This window comes from Carcharhinus amblyrhynchos, chromosome 8 (genome assembly GCF_965287045.1).
Source record: "Carcharhinus amblyrhynchos chromosome 8, sCarAmb.v2.hapA, whole genome shotgun sequence".
Lineage (NCBI taxonomy): Eukaryota > Metazoa > Chordata > Chondrichthyes > Carcharhiniformes > Carcharhinidae > Carcharhinus > Carcharhinus amblyrhynchos.
Genome location: NC_137331.1, coordinates 58348468 through 58365955, shown reverse-complemented (window position 1 = coordinate 58365955; position 17488 = coordinate 58348468). Strand labels below are relative to the sequence as shown.

At 41.7% G+C, this 17488-nt stretch overlaps 1 protein-coding gene across 1 annotated transcript in view; it reads right to left on the bottom strand.

Moving 5' to 3' along the window:
- Positions 1–17488, bottom strand: part of cpa6 (carboxypeptidase A6) — a 112696-nt gene that overhangs the window by 13473 nt on the left and 81735 nt on the right. The window contains exon 9 of the mRNA XM_080194119.1: positions 12608–12810. Coding sequence (XP_080050245.1) covers positions 12608–12810 — 203 coding nt within the window. The remainder of the gene's footprint in view (positions 1–12607; positions 12811–17488) is intronic.

Sequence of the window (17488 nt, the reverse complement as noted above, 5' to 3'; positions counted from 1 at the left end):
AAGCATAACTACAATACTTAAAATGAAAAGGCTATGTATATTCCTAAACAATGGTCGGAAATTAGGATGCATTACGTTATTCAATAGATAGGATGACAGGGAAATCTAGTTGCAGGTGCTGGCAAGAATTTCTTCCTTCCTCAGCATGTTGGGAAGCAAGGATTTAATCAGTAGCAGTAAAAGGAAGCTACTCAGCCCATCATTGTAACTGCACAACTCACAGAAAGAGCTATTGAGATCTTCCTGTTCCCCATACTCTTTTATATTTTTTACATTTCAGGTGTGAAACATGCTATGGATTCAATCCCTGTCACTGTTTCTGGTGAGAACATTTCATGTCCAAACAACCCTTCAATTCATATCAATTGTCATGTATAATGAGATTTAATTTGGCTGTGAAAATTATTGCTGCAGACAATTTGGCACCCACTGTAAGAGTGGGCTCAATTTTCAGCTATACAGAAATGTTTCAGAAATGGAGATTGGGATATGCTAGTTGATAGGGAAGGAAAATAATGTTATTTAAATATCTAGTTAGAAAATCTTGTTATCTCCTTTTCATAAATTGGAAATATATATGAAAGCTGAAATTTAAATAATTTAATGAAGGTGCAAAGGGAAAGTAGTCTCAAGAACAAACATTTCACAAAGTATAAAATAATGGCAAAATTGCACGTTTGGGTATTGGACACAGCTGAAGTTAACTAAAACCACAAATAAGTGCAAAAAATGCTTTGGAAAAAAAACTGGTCAAGTGATATTCCAGTGGTTAAACTTTATAACGAATGTGGGACGCATGGTTCATGGGCCTGATTCTGTCCATTGCTCAATGACATTCAGCCTGCAGCAATCTTGTGTATATGGTGCAATTTTCTCCCAACTATGCATCTTGTTACCTGTCACGTCTTTGCATTTTACAAGGCCTCACACTTCCCATCACTGCTAAAATCCAGTCCAGCAATTCAGAAAAGCTAAGGAGATACCCAATATCCTGCATTCACCAAAATTATTGTCCCCTTCTTCTGTCATGCCTTGACAGAATATCCCTAATTGACAGGTGATTTCTTCATTATGTTGCTTTAATTAAGTAAGAAGTCACACAACATCAGGTTAGAGTCCAACCAGTTTATTTGATAGTAATCCCACAAGCTTTTGGAAATGGTGTTCCTTTGTCAGGTGTGTGGAAGGTTCTTCCCAGTGATATTACTATCAAATAAACTGGTTGGACTCTAACCTGGTGTTGTGAGACTACTTACTGTGTATATCCCAGTCCAACGCCGGCATCTCTACATCATGGCTATAATTAAGCACCAGGAAAGAACAGGAATCAGCTAGCCCAGCAGACTCTGCACTTTGTCTTCTCACGTTACCATGGAAATAAAACAAGCAACTATTTAATTTCGAATTATCCCAATCCCATTGTCGAAACTGAGCTGCAAATTCAACTTAATTCAATACACGTGCTTGGGGTTTTGTTTTACTTATGGTTCTCATAGGTTTTATATATTATAAAATATAATAGGCTGCAAATCTATTGCTCTTAATTATCATAATTCTTATGTGTTGTCTGAACATCATTCAAACCCTGTGTGCCTACTTGTAAAAATTGGTTATTGCAAACAAAAGAAGAATTGTAGATGTGGACTGTTGTATTCTTAATGAAAAATGGACAAACAATTACTTTTTGTGGAGGTGAATTGCAAACCTATGTCTGATTTGTGGAGAAGTGATTTCTGTTATGGTAGAAAGACACCACAGCATGAAGCGCATCGAATGCAAAGAATTTCAAGGACAAGTGCGAGCAAACAAAATTAAAGCACTTAAAAAGAATGTGAGTACACAGCAAGCAATTTTCACAAGACTGAGAAAGGAGTTGGATGGTGTTACACAAGCCTGTTATGTGGTGAGTGAACTTATCGTAAGTCAGAAGGAGAGTTTGTAAAGGAGTACATCATTGTGACCACTGCTTTACTGGCTCCAGAGAAAATTAAATTATTTGAGAGTCTGACCTTTTCTGCAGGACCACGTCAGATTGAATTAATGATATGGCTCAAGACATTGAAAATTCCCTGAAAGATTCTGCAACTGGTTTTGAGTTTTATTCTCTGGCTATTGAAAAGACAACAGACCCAACAAGTAAAGGCCACTGGCAATTTTTTTGTAGAATCACAGCAAATTTTGGGATTTGAGGGCTTACTTGTTTTAGTAGCAATGCATAACACCACCAAAGATGAAGACGTTTGAGAAGGTTAAATCGGTAGCATGTGGGCTTAAGTTATCAATTGAAAAATTAAGTGGTCTTACCACTGACGGTGCTCCAATTATGGTTGGATCTCAAAAGGGACTATTAGTTGCTCTAATCAAGAAAGAAATAAATGGTTTCAATCTTGATCCAAGTAACTTGATTGTATGTCACGGCATCATTCATCAGGAATATCTGTGCATACAGTCCATGCAATTGAGCAATGTAATATTGAAGGTAGTATCCAGTAGTATTTATTAAAAGCAGAGGATTAAACGGCCACCAGTTTAAGGAGTTATTGGAAGACCTTGAACCAAAGTGTGGAGATTTAATTTACTATTGTGAACCATGATGGCTTAACCAGGGCGTATGCTGATGTGATTTAATAACTGGCAAAGTGAAACTTTTCATGGAGTTGAAGGGAAAACTTGTGGTTGAGCTGAGTGACATCAAGTGACTCTGTGTCTTAGTATTCATGGTTAACATTACGCAGTATCTGTCTCAGCTCAATGTCAAATTGTAAAGCCAAGCCAGCAGCTTACTTCCATCCAGTTGGTGGGGTATTTGCAGACATCTTTAACCTCTCCTTACTCCTGATTTGAGGTCCCTATCTGCTTCAAGAAGACGATCATCATCTCTATACCAAAGAAAAGCCAGTCAGCGTGCTTTAGTGACTCTGAAATCCATCATTATGGAGTGCTTAGTCATGGCATATATCAATTCCAGTCTCTCAGATTGGCTGGACCCACTACAGTTCACCTATCACTGCAGCAGGTCTACAGCAAATGCCATCTCCCTGGCCCTACACTTACCCTGGAACACCTCGATAATAAAGACATCTATGTCAGGCTCCTATTTATTGATAATAGGTCAATCTTCGACACCATTATCCCAACAAAATTCATTTCCAAACTCTGTGGCCTAGGGCTTGGCTTCTATCTCTGCGACTGGATCCCAGACTTCCCAACACACAGACAGCAATCGATAAGGATGGGCAAGTGTGGGAATTGCAGATTTCCCTGACTGAGCGGAAACTGATCTATTTCACAATGCCTGTCAGTTTCAGTGCAGGAAACAACTGTTTGATGGAAAATAGCATCACATCTGGGACTGGTAGTGAATGATTCACCGGTTGCTGCCACTGAACCCTGTTAAACATTTATGACTGTGACCAAATTCCGCTTCAACTCCATTTTCAAGTTTGTTGTTTCCAATGTAGTGGATCAGACCTCAAACAATGACAAGACAGAGTACAGGAAAGAGATATAGAATCTGGTGAAATGGTAAGATGACAATAATCTCTTCCTCAATGTCAGTGAAATGAAACAGATACTTATCGACTTCAGGAAACATAATGGAGGACATGCCCTGGTTTACATTAATGGCGATGAAGTAGTGATGATGGTTGAGAGCTTCAAGTTTTGAAGTGTTCAGATCACTAACAACCTGTCCTGGTCTCCATGTTGTTAGGAAAGTGGCAAATTCATTGCAATCAATACATGCCCTACTAATGCTTCTCTGTGGAGATGGCAACTTCAAGCTGACATTTCATCCTTATTCTACGTCTGTAGTGAGACCACTGTGTCGAAGGGAGGTTTCCGGGAAGGCCATGGTCTTTGTTTCCTGCCAGTTGGATCTTCTACTTTCTTAGGAGGCTAAGGAAATTTGGCATATCTGCTACAACTCAACAACCTGTCCTGATCCCTCCAATCCGATGCTATAGTTAAGAAAGCCTATCAAGCCTCTACATTCTCAGGAGAAGGAAATTTGGCATGTCCACTACAATTCTCAAATTTTACAGATGCAGCATAGAAAACATCCTTTCCATAGAACATTACAGCGCAGTACAGGCCCTTCGGCCCTCGATGTTGCGCCGACCAGTGGAACCAATCTAATGACCCTCTAACCTAAACTATTCCAATGTTATCCATATGCCTATCCACTGACCATTTGAACGCCCTTAAAGTTGGCGAGTCTACAACTGCTGCAGGCAGGGCATTCCACGACCTTACTACCCTCTGAGTAAAGAACCTACCTCTGACATCCGTCCTATAATTACCACCCCTTAATTTAAAGCTATGTCCCCTTGTGTTAGCCATCACCATCCGAGGTAAAAGGCTCTCACTGTCCACCCTATCTAATCCTTTGATCATCTTGTATGCCTCAATCAGTTCACCTCGTAACCTTCTTCTCTCCAATGAAAATAACCTCAAGTCCCTCAGCCTTTCCTCATAAGACCTTCCCACCATACCAGGCAACGTCCTGGTAAACCTCCTCTGCACCCTTTCCAATGTCTCCACATCTTTCTTATAATGCGGCAACCAGAACTGTACGCAATACTCCAAGTGCGGCCGCACCAGAGTTTTGTACAGTTGTAACATGACCTCACGGCTCCGAAATTCAATCCCTCTACCAATAAAAGCTAACACACTGTACGCCTTCTTAACAACCTTATCAACCTGGGTGCCAACTTTCAGGGAGCTATGCACATGTACCCCGAGATCTCTCTGCTCGTCAACACTACTAAGAGTCATAAGAACATAAGAACATAAGAAATAGGAGCAGGAGTAGGCCATCTAGCCCTTCGAGCCTGCCCCGCCATTCAATAAGATCATGGCTGATCTGTCGCTGCTCAGTTCCACTTTCCCGCCCTCTCCCCATAACCCTTAATCCCCTCTCTTATCAAAAACCCATCAACCCGCGTCTTAAAAATATTTAGCGAGGCAGCCTCCACCACTTCAACGGGCAGAGAATTCCAGAGATTCACCACCCTTTGAGTGAAGAAGTTCCTCCTCAACTCTGTTCTAAACCGCCCCCCTTTTATCTTAAGGCTGTGCCCCCTAGTCCTACTGTCTTTTTTGAGCGGGAAGAGTCTCTCCACCTCTATCCTATCCATCCCATTCATCATCTTATACGTCTCAATGAGATCTCCCCTCATTCTTCTAAACTCTAACGAGTACAAGCCCAGTTTATTCAGCCTCTCCTCATAGCTCAACCCCCTCAACTCCGGTATCAGCCTAGTAAACCTCCTCTGCACTCCCTCCAAGGCCAAAATATCTTTGCGCAGGTGCGGCGCCCAAAACTGCACACAGTACTCCAGCTGCGGCCTCATCAATGCCCTATACAGCTGCAGCAAGACCTCCCTACTTTTATATTCAATCCCCCTCGCTATGAAGGCCAGCATCCCATTCGCCTTCCTGACCACCTGCTGCACCTGCAAGCTGGGTTTTTGCGACTCATGCACAAGGACCCCGAGGTCCCTCTGCACCGTCGCCTGCTGCAGTTTTTCACCCCGTAAGTAATAGTCCTTCCTACCATTCTTCCTACCAAAGTGGACCACCTCACACTTGCCAACATTAAATTCCATTTGCCATTTCCTGGCCCATTCGCCCAGCCTATCTAGATCCTTCTGCAGACTCTCCACACCCTCCGCACAATTTGCCGTTCCCCCAATCTTGGTGTCATCAGCAAATTTCGACACCCTACACTCGGTTCCCTCCTCCAGATCATCTATATAAATGGTAAAAAGCTGAGGCCCCAGCACCGACCCCTGGGGCACTCCACTAGTCACCATCCGCCAATCCGAATAGCACCCGTTGACCCCCACTCTCTGCCTCCTATTTGACAACCAATCCTCTATCCACGCTAACACCCTACCCCCAACTCCATGTCCCTCGACCTTCTGCAATAACCTCTTGTGAGGTAAATGGAGTCCTTCCATTAGCCCTATATTCTGTACTCCTGTTACTCTTACCAAAGTGAATCACCTCACACTTTTCCGTATTAAACTCCATCTGCCACCTCTCGGCCCAGCTCTGCAGCTTATCTATGTCCCTCTGCAAACTGTAACATCCATCCTCACTGTCTACAACTCCTCCGACTTTGGTGTCGTCAGCAAATTTACTAATCCATCCTTCTACACCCTCATCGAGGTCATTTATAAAAATGACAAACAGAAGTGGCCCCAAAACAGATCCTTGAGGTACACCATTTGTAACTGAACTCCAGGTTGAATATTTCCAATCAACCACCACCCTCTGTCTTCTATCAGCTAGCCAATTCCTGGATGTATCACAGCTTGGTATGGCTCCTGCTCTGACCAAGACCGCAACAAACTACAATGGGCTATGAATGTAGCCCTGACTATCATGCAAACCAGCCTCCCATCCATTGACTCTGTCTACACTTCCCACTACCTCAGAAAAGCAGCCAGCATAATCAAGGACCCTACGCATCGCGGACATTCTCTCTTCCATCTTTTTCCATCGGGAAAAGATATAAAAGTCTGAAAACATGTATCAACCAACAGCTTCTTCCCTGCTGCCATCAGTCTTTTGAATGGACCTACCATATAGTAAACTGGTCTTTCTCTATATCCTAACTATGACTGTAATGCTCCATTCTGCACTCACTCTTTTCCTTCTCCTCTATGTATTCTATGAATGGTATGTTTGTACAGTGTGCAAGAAACAATACTTCTTACTGCATCTCAATATATGTGACATTAATTATTCAAATCAAATCAAAATCCTTTCAAACATGAAATCTTTTGAAGCCAAATGAAAGTTATGGTAATTACAACTAAAGGAGGAGAACGCGGTGCACTTCCTACCCCACTGTTCAATATTGAAGCGGTCAATGTACCCGAAAGTCTTCAATATGAAGTTATAGAGCTATAAGGCCAGACTGAACTTCAGGCTAAGAACATTAACCTGCCTCAGCTGAAAATCCACAGTATCCATGTAGGCACTGATGAATTTCCAAACTTGAGACATGAGCTGAAAATTGCATTGCTGTTTGGAATTACACACTGCTGGGAGCAATATTTTTCAAAACTTCCTATCGCAAGGAACTTTCTGTGCGCCAAATTAACAGACATGAATTTGGAAAACCAGTTGCAAGTAGCAACATCATCAGTACCAGCAGACACAAGAAGACTCATCAAGGAAAAGCAAACTCAGCCATCACATCAAAACAGTGCTTGAATTGAACATTGCAGCATTCTCACTAAAAATCAAAATAAAGTTGATTTTTACGTGTGTGTGTGTGTGTGTGTGTGTATTTGTTTATGTGGCTTGTTACTAATTTTGTCTTTGTGTAAATGGCCCATGATAAGAAAAAAGGTTTTCCATCCCGCTTTATGAGATAGCTCAGAGGCCAGAAAAGCCAAATTGGTCCTTTGAAAAATTTGGCATTGGTTGTTAGGATTGAGGTGTAGGATATGGCTGAAATGCTAAATATATATTTAGTATTCATTTTCACTATTGAAGATGATACAGTGGTAAATGCTTTAGATATTGACTCCTTCAATGTAAATGTATAAATGACCTAAGCACAGTGTAAGGCATTGAAGATTGATTTAACCTTGAATGCTGCAGAAAATCAGAGAGTCAAACTACATGAGCCGTTAATTTAGGTCATTCATTGATATGTAGATAGGAACATAGGAACAAGAGTAGACTATTCAGGCCCTTGAACTTATCCTGTCATTCAGTTAAATTATGGCTGATGTGTATTTTAACTCTATCCAATTTTGTTCCATATCCTGCCAATAAAGTTTTCTGTAATTCATGTTTTTAATTGGCTTCAATTAAATTCTAGCCATGTTAAAAACTAATAATACAAATACCACATCGTTCAAAATAAAATGTCTAATACTTTTAGACATAATGAAGGCCTGCCTTGGTGCCACACGTCCCCCATCCTCTGGCTCCTTCTCCGCCTCCTTCTTCTTCACATCCTCATGGTCCCCCTCCTCCTAAGGGGCATCCGCCTGGTCGCAGTCCTCCTCCTCCAGAAAGTCTCCCCATTATTGTGACAGGTTGTGGAATGCACAGCAAACCACAACGATTGGAAGGCCCTCAGAGGACTGAACTGGAGGGCCCCACTAGAGCCATCCGGGCAGTGGAACCATACCTCGAGAAGCCTGATGCGCTGCTGAACGATGGACCAGGTGGCAGTGTGGGCCTCATAATAACAGATCTCTGCATCAGTCTCTGGCCTCCCCACTGGCTTCATCAACCAATCCCTTAACATGTTGTCCTTGTCCCCCACAAGCCAGCCCAGCAGCCTGGGCTGGTCTTTTAAGACCCTGGGGATGCTGGAGATCTGCAAGATGAAGCTATTATGCACGCTCCCTGTGTGGTGGACACACATGTGCATTACATTCATCTTTTGATCGCACACAATCTGCACATTTAGGGAATGAAACCCCATCCTGTTCACAGAGGACAATGCCTGATGTTTTGGGGACCACAGGACGACATGCATGCAGTTGACAGCACCCTGCATGTTTGGCATGTCGGCGATGGCAGCAAAGCCTGCAGCCTGGGGATCCTGCTGGGCCTGGCCCACATCAAAATTGATGTACTGGCCAGCCTGAGTGAACAGGGCATCTGTACCTTGCAGATCGTGCCGGAAATCCAGTGCTGGGAGGCGCTAGCGGGGCACAAACACTCGCGGGAATCCCACAAATCATGTCTTGCGCGATTTTCCAAGCCCGCTGCGCTAGAAATTTAAGGCAGTCGGATGGGGGAATTGCCCCCAAGTGTGCATGTGAGAGTGAGTGAGTGTGTGTGTGAGTGTGGGAGTGAGTGTGTGTGAGCGCAACATGTGCATGTTTGTGAGTGTAAGTGTGCACATGTGTGTGAGTGAGAGACTTGCAGTGTGAGTGAGAGATTGTGTGTGTGTGTGTGTGTGTGTGTGTGAGAGTCAGTGAGAGAGTGTGTGGAAATGAGTTAGTGAATGTATGCATGTGAGCCCTTGACTTCTGAAATCTAGAGCTAACGTTACTGCAGCTGGCAGCATTTCTTCACATGTGGCTGCCGGGCACACTGGTAGCATCCATGACTTTGCACGTATTACAGGACATGAATTCCACTCAACTGAGATACCTTGCCATGTCTTAACTTCACTTCCCTTACATTAACTTTATCTACTTAGGATTACTTATATTACCTTATTGTAAGTTTCCCTTATTCCTGGTACTTCTCAGTTAAATCGAAGGAGCTACCTGTTTAAAATTATTACACTTATTTAATTTACAGCAATTTGAAGGCAGTCTAAATAGCTGTTTCTTACCAACCAATGAACTTGCAGCTTTCCAGTCTTGGAGCAAGCATGACTGGAAAATCCCACCCAAAGCAACACCGGAAAATTCCGCCCATTATGTTTACCTCATTCTGCTTTCAAATTGAGTGTGGGTTGGTTCCATGTAGCTGATTGTTGTGTCTCCCTAACGCCGAAGTAAGTGATGCAAACCTCAGGTCTCACCCGATTTATACTCTCTCACTCTGAGCTGCTCCCTTACAGATCCACTGCTTCTCTGCCACGGAAGAAGCGTGGAAGATGAGTTCTGTCTCATTCTGTCTCATTTCATCAAGTGCTTTTGGGATGGTTGCTTAAGAGAAGCAACTCCAATCACCTCAAGCAAGGTTGAAGAATGGAGGCAGCAGGCAGGGAGTGAGCGCTCACAAATGTTGGGTACCTGTCCTGAATCCACTGGTCACCAGGCTTTGAACAGCTGATTGACATTGAATAAGCTACCAGCCCCTAGAAATAAGGTATACTAATGAGTGCTATGAGACTGAGGCAGTCCTCATCAGACAGCCACCTTCTTCAGAAAAACAGAGAAGGTAGAGGAAGACTACAAGAAGAGTCCTATAATACTTTGATTCAAAAACAGAATGCTGCCATCGCAACCTACTGAGATCAATAGACGATCTGGAGGAGGGGACTGAGTGTAGGGTAACAAGGTTTGCGGATGATACAAAGATGAGTGGGAAAGCGAATTGCATGGAGGATGCGGAAAGTCTGCAGAGAGATTTGGATAAGCTAAGTGAGTGGGCGAGGATCTGGCAGATGGAGTATAACTTTGGCAAGTGTGAGGTTATCCACTTTGGAAGGAATAATAGTAAAATGGTCTATTATTTAAATGGTGAAAAATTACAACATGCTACTGTGCAGAGGGACCTGGGGGTCCTTGTGCATGAATCGCAAAAACTCAGTTTGCAGGTGCAGCAGGTGATCAGGAAGGCAAATGGAATGTTGGCCTTTATCGCGAGGGGGATGAAGTACAAAAGCAGGGAGGTCTTGCTGCAATTGTACAAGGTACTGGTGAGGCCGCAACTAGAGTACTGTGTGCAGCTTTGGTCCCCTTATTTGCAAAAAGATATATTGGCCTTGGAGGGAGTACAGAAAAGGTTCACCAGGTTGATTCCGGAGTTGAGGGGGTTAGCTTATGAGGAGAGATTGAGTAGATTGGGTCTGTACTCATTGGAGTTTAGAAGGCTGAGGGGAGATCTTATAGAGACATATAAGATAATGAAGAGGCTAGACAGGGTAGAGGTAGAGAGATTATTTCCACTTAGAAAGGAAACAAGAACTAGAGGGCACAGCCTCAAAATAAGGGGGAGTCAATTTAGAACAGAGTTGAGGAGGAACTTCTTCTCCCAGAAGATAGTGAATCTTTGGAATTCTCTGCCCATTGAAGCAGTGGAGGCTACTTCGTTAAATGTGTTTAAGTCACAAGTAGATAGATTTCTGACCAATAAGGGAATTAAGGGTTATGGGGAGCAGGCAGGTAAGTGGAACTGAATCACTACCAAATCAGCCATGATCTTATTGAATGGCAGGGCAGGCTCGAGGGGCTAGATGGCCTACTCTTGCTCTTATTTCTTATGTTCTTATGTAAATATGTTCTTATCTGTACAGTCTGTGTCAATCATCCATTCATCCTCTCTTATCTGTCAACTGAGATGGGCTGTATACATTTTATTTAGCTATGTCATTTATGTTAGACTACTTAGCAAATATGTTATATCTGAACTGATACGTCTTAATAAAATTACTTACAAATACTCGACTATCTTAGATGTCTGTGGCTCTTGAATCCACAATCTTACAAGTTGTAGTCACTTTTCTTTGACTAAATTACAATGAGTTTGGTTGGTTCCAGCTCTGAAATCATGGGGGCGATTCTCCCAGCCGCCTGTGCTGCTTGAATAGTACAGCAGGCTGCAAGATTTAAATGACATCTGAACCATGGGATTCTCGCTGGGTGTCATGGCCTCTGTGTGTATCTAACGGTTAAGTTTTTTGGTGTCATCAGCTCCATGCTGGAAATCGGAGCAGAGCTGATTATCATATGGAAATGTCATTCAATGGGGAACAGGAGTTTGACCCCACTGGAGAAAACAGAGGCCATTGAAGCTTCCCGGGGAGGTTGGGGTAAGGGAAGCACCCTTGGCACTCTGGCACTGCCCAAGTTGCAAACTGGCTTTGCCCAAGGGACACCTTGACACTGCCCACTGGGCACTGGGCAGTGTATATGGGGTGGGGCCAGAGGGATCAGAGCCTACTGTGGGATGGGGGGGGATGCGGAATGAACTGCCACTCTGTAAATAAGCTCAGTGGGGGAGGGAGGAATTGAAGGTGGTTGAGGCTGTGAGCACAGCGAAGATCAGGGCTGGACGAGACGGGGGGACAGGACATAACGGTTGCCCCATGAAGGTCCTGGAGGCCAGCAACGGGGGATGGGGGGGGTTGTGTGAAGGGGTCAGAAGGCCAGTGATGGGGGTTGCATGGCTGGCCAGCAATCCGGAGGCTGGGAATGGGGGGCACTGCGTATGCACTGATCTCCGTGCTGACAGATGTGGCGCAGGCGCTGTGGCTCGCTCAGCACTATGCTGCCAGCCTCTTGGGCTGGAATAGGTCCCACTCCTACTTTCCATAGCGAATCAAGCTGAGGCATTCTGTGATGCACAGAGTATCGGAGAATTGCTCTGGTGAATATGCCAAAAAATCATTTTCCCGCATGTTGGGAACTTAAATTTTTTTGGGAGAGTCCCAGCCCATGTCTCTTTTAACTTACATTTATTTAAATACAGTGTAGACAGGTGCCATTTCAGCAAAACTCAAGGTGATCTGGATAATAACAAGGCTTTAATGCCTGTCTTACAGCTTTGAACTTTGTCAGCTGTGAGGTTCTATTCTCCCTACTCCTTCTTTTCTAAACTATTTAGCACAAGTTCCAAACCTGTGCTGCCATCTTTGTTGAATGACTCCTTAATCACTAGATTGGCAAACTGCCATGTTCTGCTAAAGCCTTAGAGCACTATTTGCTCCATCTGGTGCTTTTACAACAGTTTCAAATCTGAAATTAATGTGCACATCAAATAAGTAGTGTGCAAATTTACATGCTACCATTAATTATTACTTAATAACCAGTCAACAAATAAACATTAATGCTAAATCAGTGCATTGATGTCTATTACTCCCAGGAGAAAGAGCAGAAACTGAAACAATCGCGTAACACTTAAGAGTTTAAATTAGTTTAAATTACTAATTCAAATTAAATCTACTTACCACACATTTGTAATTAGGAATGAATGCATCCTTATAGGCATATGGATATAGTAGCATTTGTGAATATGCATGGAATGAAATGTATGCTTTAATTTGTTTCTTGTGTTTACGTAGGAAAGTTGCAACAGCCTTTACTTCTGGCTCAGATTCTGGCACAGGCCCACAGTATGTATCAGCACAAGGATGCAAGGAAGCACCTTCACCTAAAGAGTCAGGGAAAACGTCATAAGTAAAAATTAGAGAGATGAATTGAAACCTGGAAATGATTAAAAGGCATCAACTTCATTGAGAAATTGTGATATTGCCATAAGCCATGGGTCAAGCAAAAGTGGCTGATACCATTTGCACTTGCAGATAAGATGAATGCCTGAAAATCATCCCCATTTCTTTGAGATATAAAAGCACATAAATGTTAGAAATTTAAGTTTAAAATGAAAGAGAAAGTTAACTTAATGCTTCAAGCATAATCCTTCACCAGAATTCCCACATTTCAATGTTTAAATATATTGTAGATTTGTGGGGGAGAGGTGGCTACATTTTTAGGCCCCCATTTGTTTTGTTGGTGATGTGTGTTGTAAAAGGTATGGATGGCTAGAATGCTTCATGTAGTTGTTTTATGACTGATAGTATAACGCTTGTGAGACAATCATCGCAAATATATTATGGGAAAACACGCTGATTGGCAGAAAATAAGGCTGACAAGTAACTTTTATGAAAATTACAAACAAATACTGTAAGTATAATAAAATACATTTTGCATTTACTTTGGAAATGTATTTTCTTGATGTTGTCATTGTATTAGTTTTATCCTCTTTTACTTTCTTTCTTGCATTCCACTTTTAGCTTTTCCGCCTTTTACTTCTGATTTTAAAAGGGAAATATTTAGAAGTAAATTATAGGCGACACAATATATCACCCGTTCTGACAAAATTGGTCTGAAGTATGCTGCAGGATTTGATTAACATTATCAAAGAATAAAGGTAAAGTTTTTTTGTGTGATTACATTACTGTTACATCAATTAGAAAATAGAAGACTTGGCTTAAAACCATTTCAACAATATTTCCAACACGTTCAAATACACTGCCAATTCTGTAATTTAAAAACACAGGCATTTGGGTAAGGTGATGATATCTTGTTTCCATGCATTAAATGATCAAAAGAAAGGAGCTACTGAATGTTCATAACAGTCAAATGGGTAACTACGTAAGGCCATTCAAATACCATTGATAGCAACTTTCATCACACAATAATGAAATTTTTGAAATGTCTCACAGATCATAAACAGATGATTTGGCCTTGGACACATGGAATTTGCCAATGGTACAAAACTAGGAAGTTTTTCCAAACAATTAGGAGGACTGCAAAAGATTTCACAAATGCAGAATCGGCAAACAGGCAGCAGATAAAATTTGATGCAGATAGACTTGAAGAAATCATTTTGGAAAAGGAAAACAAGCAGTGGTCATATGCATTTAATAGAAACTGTGATAACCCTCAGCCTACATGGGGAATCCTGAATTGATCTCCCCATGGAATACGGGTTCCCATGATAATAGGCAACTGCCTGTACAGGTGGAATTCAGCTTCTGAGCTGTTGATAAGGCGATCCCTGAGTGGGTCCAGTGTTCTATTGTCCCAGATGGGACTCATGTATACGCACCACAGGGCTGAAGTTTAGTTTTTGATTTGAAAATAAAATATCGTTCTTTTCCAGTTGGCTTCCTGAGTTATTACAGAAACATGTCAAAGCATGTCAATAAATAAAGGCCTAGGGTTCATATATCTAAAAGTCCAGGTGCCATAAATAAAATCAGGTATCATTTTAATAATGAGGCATTATTATATATTATTATTATAATAGTGAAGAGTGATGAATTTTATATAAACCATTAGTTAAGTTGCATAGCAATGTATGAATAGGAATAGGCCATTTAGCTCCTCAAATCTGTTCATCTATTCAGAGAACTGATGAGCTGATCTGTGACCGAACTCATAAACTGCCTTTTCCCCAAGTTCCTTAAGTAACCAAAATTCATCAATCTCAAAACGCACATCTGATCTGACACTAATTGCCATTTGTGAGAAAGTTCAATTTTCTGCCTCTATGTATGTGTGAAACACAAATTCTGGCTTTGTCTTTAGGCCATATGCCCCCTTTTCCTAAGCTCCCCAACCAACACATATAGTAACTCAATATCTCCCTATCTTTTCGCTTAAATATCTCGAACATTCAACTAAATCACCTCTTAAATTTCTAAATTCAGGGAATATAATTCTCATTGGTGTAATCTCTCTTTCTAGTTTATACTGTTGAGTCATTGGTATCATTCTGATAAAGCTATGCTTTGCACTTTCCAAGGTCAGTATATCCTTATTAAAGCTTGGTATCTAGCACTGCTCAGTGTTGCTTGACCATGGCTTTAGATAGCTGAAACATGACCTCTATATGTCATCTAGACATGAAGGGTGCAATTCTACCTATCGTTCACACCACACTCCCGCTGCAGTGAGGTTGGAGAATTTGACAGCCTGCCAAATCTCCATTCACTGTACTGGGATGGGAAAATCCCACCCGTGTGAACAGTGATGATTCCGGCCAAAGGCCAGTATTTCTTTAGCCTCGAGTATTTTCTGTACCTATTTATGATATCTGAAAAATCTGCTCACCCGAGACACCCAAGTCTCTTGGGGCTTTCCTGTTTCTAGCCTTTTCATTTAGAAATTTCATTCAGAAACTATTGATAATAGTAGTGCGATTGATTTTTTTATGTTTAAGGGGAATACTCTGCTTTATTCTACAGGCATTTGGTATGTTTGGGGGAATGCAGCTCAGATGCTGGAAGAGCAGGATAATTACTTACTTTAGCCGTGTAGTGCTTACTTATGAGCTAAAGGATTTTTTGTTTATCGATGGAGATTTCCTCTCGGGTTTTTAATTAGACTGATTGAGAGGGTCATGTATTATGTATCAGGTGCTGATGTGATAAGGGAGAAGCTAGGTCTGCAGCAGAAAGTGGTCAGTTCTAACTGTGGTCTTACTAAAGTCAAAGGCATATGCAGGCTATTCCTGAGAAATCACTCTCTACAAAATTTCTCTGAAAGTTTCAAGACTGTTAACACAATTTATTGCAAGTATGCTTGGGTTTGCTAACTATTTATTTAAAAGTGGTGTTGATGTGTGCGTGAATGAACCTTATTTAGAACTGGAACAGGCATAAGCGAGAAAGCAAAGTTGCTTTTCATAGTAAATTTGCTGATTCATTTGTGAGAGTTATACTTAAACTATTATTAAATAAAGTTTGTTTTACTATAAAGGATCCATACTTTGTTACTGGAATCACTCCTGGAGAGAAATACCCTATCTTCACATTTATGCCATAAAAATAAAAATTGTTGGGGTCTAGTCTGGCATCCTAATGTAACTTGGGACTCTGGTCTAGGACCCTAACAAAGTTAGTCATTATATGATGTTTTTTAGGACCAAAGTGGACTTCTTCACAATCACCTGCACTGAAAACCATTTGTCACAATTTTGCCCAATCACTTAACCTACTAATATCTTGTTGTAATTTTATGCTCCCACCAATACTGCTGCCCATACTTCTGTTGTTGGCAGAGTGGCTTTTCATCCTACCTACCAAGACATCGATTGAGGCTCGAATGCAGATCCTCGCACGACACCACAAGTTACATACTGCCGATTAAAGTATCCTGTCCATTAGCTTTCCTCTGTCTCCTGACTCTCAGCCAAATTTCTAACTAGTTCAATAATTTGTCTGAATTTATTGTCACTGTGTACATATGGTGCAATGTACAGAACATGTTAATGAGGCTGTTACTGAAATCAGTATTATCATCTGCAGTGTTATGAATAACTAACAGGACAATTTTCTGTCAAGCAATATTGCACAATGCTGTTAACCTAAAATTTGTGGTTTGTTTAACAGTCAGATTGGGATCACTTATAGGGCACACACTAATTAATACTGTGTAGTATTATTGCTGTTCCTAATATTAATGACCTTGCTGTGTAAATATCAAATTATATTTGTAACCAGATGCCAACAAATGTGTGCTATCATTTTATTAGGATCTTTTTGTGATTGTTTGCTGAATTGATAGGTGAGTCTTGAAAGGGTAAAAAAGGCACGCACATTTGAGGGGGAGGGTTAAGGGTGGAAGCAAACAAGAGGCTCAGAAACAGAAGAAGCATGATTTCTCTCCCTGTCCCTGTCTGGGTGGCTCCTGCTATGACCAAGTCCCAAGTTTACTCCTGGGGTCTGGTATCAGGCATAAAATGATATATCCTGTCCGTGGAGATGGTTTTGATGATTAGCACCTCGTTGCTGGGCATTTTGACTCGGCAGTGATTCGACTGGCTTTCTTTCCATGAGATTTGGAGATCTTGCAAAAACATCTGCAGTGCTTTTTGTAGGTTGTCCAAGTCACTGATGCATATAGTGAAGTATGAGAATCACTCACTTCTGCCCAGTAAACCATGACCTTAGTCTTGGGTCTGAGATCCTGGTCTTCAAATACTTCTGTCTTCATTTGGCTGAAGGCTGAGCTGTCACATGGGAGGTGATAGTGAATTTTGTGATCTACATCTGCCTTTATTGAGAAGAGGCTCACAAGATATCAAAAATATTTTTCATTAACACAACCCACAAAGATCCTATCTCAGTGAAGATTAGGGACACATAAGGCGTGTCATCGCAGCAGCCCTCTTCTCCATCTTGCTTGCTGCAACACTACAACTTACCTCCAGCAAGTTACCCACAACTGTGCAGAAAATTTACAGGACAGGAAACGGTTCAATCTACACTGCCTTCAATCCAAAACTATTCTCATCTCAGTTATACAGCTTCAGTGTGCAGATG